General features: G+C 38.2%; 1 protein-coding gene across 1 annotated transcript in view; it reads left to right on the forward strand.

Moving 5' to 3' along the window:
• LOC142338619 (uncharacterized) overlaps positions 1 to 4,740 on the forward strand; it is a 215,436-nt gene extending 210,696 nt beyond the window's left edge. The window contains exon 4 of the mRNA XM_075388455.1: positions 4,336 to 4,740. Within this exon, the coding sequence (XP_075244570.1) occupies positions 4,336 to 4,609 (274 nt within the window). The 3' untranslated portion in view covers positions 4,610 to 4,740. The remainder of the gene's footprint in view (positions 1 to 4,335) is intronic.
• Positions 4,741 to 6,000: the final 1,260 nt, after the last annotated feature.

A 6,000-nucleotide genomic window follows, 5' to 3' on the forward strand; every position in this document is an offset into this window, starting at 1 on the left:
AGCTAAATGCGTTAATACAACTATAACAGCCAATGGGAGCAAAGCCACGAGCGGTACAAATTTGCCAGAATCTCGACAGATAACCATTAGCCTTGCACGATCTTTGAAGACCAGTTTTAGCAAGAATCTGTGTCAACTAGGGTGTTATCTAATTTTTGTAGATGTTACAACTTCCTATATTTCCTCTGATTTCTATCCGTAGTTATTGATTACCGTATATTTCTACTCCGTTAATTTTTCCTGTCAAATTTGATATTTTTGGTGATTGATTGTCTGATTTCAGCTGCGGCAATCTGTAGCTATGAATCTCACCCCGTATCCTATTTTTTTTAGAATTTCTTTTAATGTACTTTTCGTCCATATAATTATTGCTTATTTCTGAAATTAGTTTTTCAGTGCTGTGTTGAGCTGCGGGCTTTTCTGTGCTGCGTGTTATCTTTTCTGTGCTGAGGGCTTCTCTCTGTTTCATAAAACTCCGATCGTGTGCTGCGTGTTATCTTTTCTGTGCTGAGGGCTTCTCTCTGTTTCATAAAACTCCGATTTTCTAGCATTTTTTGGACCGTTTGTTGTTGGTGGGTGTAGTAGAACTTTAATTTCATCTCTCGGTATGCGTCAGATTTTGTTCTAATTTGGAGACCGTTGAAGAATATAGCATGCTTTATTTTTTGGTAGTTTCTGCAGTTTACAGTTTTGGTTTTCTCACTTCAGGTAAACAGACTTCTAAATCTGATTGTTTTTTCCAGTTTTTACCTGTTCATTATTTGCCTAATGGTTCCCACGCTGTCCTTCTCAACAGTCCAGGTTTTTTTCCGCTTCCGCTGATCAAATATTAGCTTAGTACTCTTATAATGGAGCACTTAAGCTGGAACTGATGACTCCAATATTTTGGTAATCGCTGGTTTTAAATTTCACATGAATTTTTTTGTCTGAAAACATATTTTGATTTTGTTTTTCTCGGTGATATTAGATATATGCTATTTTTTCGCTAGCTCCATTCCAGCTTCTATGTGGTAGATTAGGAACATGTATGGCTGCATTTTTTTCGAGTGTTCTCAGGGATTTATCTCAGTTTCGTAACGTTATACAGCTATGAATTGGGGCATTGAGAAATCCTGTATCTAATTCGTTTCTTTTAGCAGCGCCATGTTAGAGAAATTTTTGTCCTCGGGAGAGATGAGGTCAAAATAATATGGAAATCTTAGCAACGTATAGCACTGTCACATATGGTTATTGTCACCCGTTTTGAGATTTTCTTCGGACTCGCATATAAGAATCGCGCGTTTTCGTCGGATTTACTTCACCAAAACCGGTCAAAGGCCTTACCTTTTTTTTGTTGTTTTGGTTGGTATTCGTCAGTATTTAAAAAGAAGAATCGTCTGATTTTGCCGTTCAAAAAGTCTGACAGAAAGGACAGTCCTTGTCAAACCTCGAATCTACAAACCCTAGAGCATTATCCACCTTCTGCGCCACTGCACAACCTCTCACCTAGTTTTCTTATAACTTTTTTGTATTTAACACAAATTGAGACTGACGATACGGACAAAAAATTACGATAATAGACACTTTTTATACAAAAATACGGACGATATTGACAAAAGCTACACCAATCGAAACTTTTTACATAAAATACCGACATTACCAACAATAACGACGATAATCGACAGTTTCTACATAAAGACCGACAAAATCAACAAAAAAACGCGTCGCATTTTCTCAACAAGGGCATTAACATCTGCGTGAATCTGAGCGTCCGTGATTTTTTGTAATATTTACAGTCTATTCGATTTCAGATATGATTGATTTTTCGGTTTAGCGGTGACCAGGTCACCGCTACTTTGTTATGCCAACATGAAACAAGGTCTTCCCAGGCTTTTTCACTCAAACTTAACATCATCAATAGCCATCTCCCAATTTTTAGTCGGAAAAAAATGCATTTTGGGAGTTAAGTCCCCAGTCAACTTTCGCGAACATTTCAAGTCAAATTTCTCAAGTTCTCAATTGTCTTTTATAGCTCCTCCCACTAGAAGGTAATTTTTACCTATGGTTTCGCAAGTTGTCACGCCGACATCAAATATCCTAAAAAAACGACGAATGAACTATCAAAGTTACAAATGTATCTCTTTTGAGAGAAAAGGACGGTTTTCTTCTGAGTCCCTTTCAACTAATGCAGTCAGCTTACAAATATCATTCAAGACTCACGTATGATTATGCATAAGGAGACTTGTAAGATTCTTGGAAGACTAGAAACCCCCCAACCCCCCCCCCCCCCCCCCCCCCCGGTAGGTTGTGTACATTTCCAATGGACATTTTTAACGAGGTAAACAAAAATTAAAATGTTTTCCCGGGTCGAGGAATTTGGCCAAAATTATGTAAGATCAGCGGCAACTAGCGTTGACAAGTCGGAAAATTCACCGCAATTTTCTTACATAATTTTGCGTTGAATGCGTTGAATTTAAAGACAAAAATTCAACGCATTCAACGCAAAATTATGTAAGAAAATTGCGGTGATTTTTGCGAATTGTCAACGCTAGTTGCCGCTGATCTTACATATTTAGCGTTGAATTTAGCGTAGATCTTACACATTTAGCGTTGAATTTAGCGTAGATCTTACATATTTAGCGTTGAGTTTAGCGTAGATCTTACACATTTAGCGTTGAATTTAGCGTAGATCTTACACATTTAGCGTTGAATTTAGCGTAGATCTTACACATTTAGCGTTGAATTTAGCGTAGATCTTACATATTTAGCGTTGAATTTAGCGTAGATCTTACATATTTAGCGTTGAATTTAGCGTAGATCTTACATATTTAGCGTTGAATTTAGCGTAGATCTTACATATTTAGCGTTGAATTTACCGTAGATCTTACACATTTAGCGTTGAATTTAGCGTAGATCTTACATATTTAGCGTTGAATTTAGCGTAGATCTTACATATTTAGCGTTGAATTTAGCGTAGATCTTACATATTTAGCGTTGAATATAGCGTGGATCTTACACATTTAGCGTTGAATTTAGCCCCCCCCCACCCCCACCCCCTCCCCCGCGCCCCCATCAAAACGATCCCTCATAAAATTTCGAACGACACCTTCAATTTTTTTCTGCAATGAACAACCGACTTTTATTATTTCTAGCCACCTAAAAATTAAACCAATCCCCCTCCACCCTCCCCCCCTTCCCCCCAACAACACCCCCTACCCCCCACACTCCAACGCTAAATATGTAAGATCTACGCTAAAATTCAACGCTAAATATGTAAGATCTACGCCAAAATTCAACGCAAAATTATGTAAGATTAGCGTTGAATGCGTTGAAATTATGTAAGATCTATGCTAAATTCAACGCTAAATATGTAAGATCTACGCCAAAATTCAACGCAAAATTATGTAAGATTAGCGTTGAATGCGTTGAATTTATGTAAGATCTACGCTAATTTCAACGCTAAATATGTAAGATCTAAGCTAAAATTCAACGCTAAATATGTAAGATCTACGCCAAAATTCAACGCAAAATTATGTGAGATTAGCGTTGAATGCGTTGGATTTATGTAAGATCTACGCTAAATTCAACGCTAAGTATGTAAGATCTACGCTAAAATTCAACGCTAAATATGTAAGATCTACGCCAAAATTCAACGCAAAATTATGTAAGATTAGCGTTGAATGCGTTGAATTTATGTAAGATCTAGGCTAAAATTCAACGCTAAATATGTAAGATCTACGCCAAAATTCAACGCAAAATTATGTAAGATTAGCGTTGAATGCGTTGAAATTATGTAAGATCTACGCTAAATTCAACGCTAAATATGTAAGATCTACGCTAAAATTCAACGCTAAATATGTAAGATCTACGCCAAAATTCAACGCAAAATTATGTAAGATTAGCGTTGAATGCGTAGAATTTATGTAAGATCTACGCTCAAGCGTAGATCTTACATAAATTCTACGCATTCAACGCCAATCTTACATAATTTTGCGTTTTTTAGCGTTGACACCTCGGCCCGGGTTGCTTTCAAATGTGTTTTCCAGTATTATAAATTTTATCCTAATAATATTCTGTTAAGATCTGACAACTTTCTTACGTAAATCCAGATATTGCAGGTCTTGAGGGACAAACGGAAAAGATCCTCATTTTGTTTTGATTCTGAACGGTAATGCCGCGTCACAAAAAGGATTGATACTTTCAGTATTTTGAAAACACGTGCACGGGTGTACGCAAAGGCGGGCTGATGAAAACAAATAAATAATTCATGTTGAGAGAGAAACAGAACCGTAGAAACTTTTCAACCATTTAAGGAAACAGGGTTTCTAAGAAGTTAGAGGTTGACTGGAAAAAAAGGATATTTCGGTATGAACACCTGCCTGATATGATCGTAAACAAGCACTTTATTGAGGAGTTGTACCCGATACAAGAGCACATATCACTGATGAGGTCAACAACTGCTTTAACGGTCGCACACAGTTTCTCACGACTATTCTCATTGGCTAATTCTCTCGTTCTGATTATTCTGGTTGTTCACTTTCAAAGACCAGCAAAAAACAAATTGAATGCTATTGTGAACACATTCAGGAAGAAGTATGAAATGATGAATGAAATGTTACGCAATAAATAATGAATGTCATGTTACGCAATAACTATTGAATAAAATGTTAAGTAACACTTTCTCGAACCCATTTTTCAACATATATATAATTTTACATAACATCTACGGATTCTGATTCCTTTGAAACTTTTGAAAAAACTTTTTCCCCGCCATGTTGTCCAATGCCATAATTTGAGGCCTGTTTAGCAGAAGAGCACTTTGATAGCTGTGGAGTGTACCTAGGTCAAATGTACTCCCTAAAGTCCTCCCATTTTGTTGTAACAGATTAGGGGAGGGTAATTGGTCTACGGGGTTTAATTGATGTAAGATTGAGGGGGTTTTTGGTAGGGGGGATGATGTAAGAGTGGGGCTGCATTGGGAGGACTCTTGATGAATTACTCCCCTGCCAGAAATTGCGATAAAAGAGTTTTTTGAGGAAATAACCGATGGCCTGAATTGCTATGTAGGAGTGGGCTGCAATTGGTCGACTTTTGAGGAATTACGCCCCTGTCCAAAATTGCTTGTAAAAGTGGGCTGCAATAGGGCTGCAATTTGAGGACATTGTAGGAATTACCCCTCCCCCTGGCCAAAATAGCAATGTGAGAGTGGGCTGCAGTGGTTGCATTGGGGAGACTTTTCAGGAACTACCACACCTGGCCTATATTTGTATGTAGGAGGGCTGCAATGAGAAGACTTTTGATTAAATACTCCCCCTGGTCAAGGTTGCGTTGTAAGAGAGGGCTGGAATGGGCTGCAATTGGATGATTTTCAAGGATTTACACTCCGGGCCGAAATTTTGATGTATGAATAGGCTTCCGTGGGCTCCAGTAGGAGGCTTTTTGATAAATTTGCCCCCATCCCCTCGACCAAAATTGCGATGTAAAATAGGCTGCAATGGGAGCACTCTTGAGGAATTAACCCCTAAACAAAACTGCGATCTAAGAGTAGTCTGTAGGGGCAGCAATGGTAGACATTTTCAAGAAATAACCCTGGCCCAAAATTGCGATTTAAGATTGGATTGCAATAGGCTGCAATAGGAGGACTTTTGAAAAATTACCCTATTGGTCAAAATTTCGATGTGGCATGCAACGGCCTGCAATGAGAGGACTTTTGAGGAATTAACTCTGACCAAAATTGTGACGTAAGAGTGGGTCCTAATAGATGTAATGGGACGAAATTGGAAAGATTTCAACCTGGCCAAAATTTTAACATAAGAAGTTTCTGCAATGGGTTTCAAAGGGAGAGCTTTTGAGAAAAAAAACCGCCCAAAAATGCCATCTCTGATTGAGCTGCAATGGGCTGCAATTTGGTTTTTGAGGAACCACGCCAGACCTAATCTCCGATGTAAGAGTCGCTTGCAATTGGAGGACGTTTGAGGAATTATGCCAGCTGGTCACAATTGCGATATTAAAATGTGCGGC

This window comes from Convolutriloba macropyga, chromosome 4 (genome assembly GCF_964194025.1).
Source record: "Convolutriloba macropyga chromosome 4, txConMacr16.3, whole genome shotgun sequence".
Lineage (NCBI taxonomy): Eukaryota > Metazoa > Xenacoelomorpha > Acoela > Convolutidae > Convolutriloba > Convolutriloba macropyga.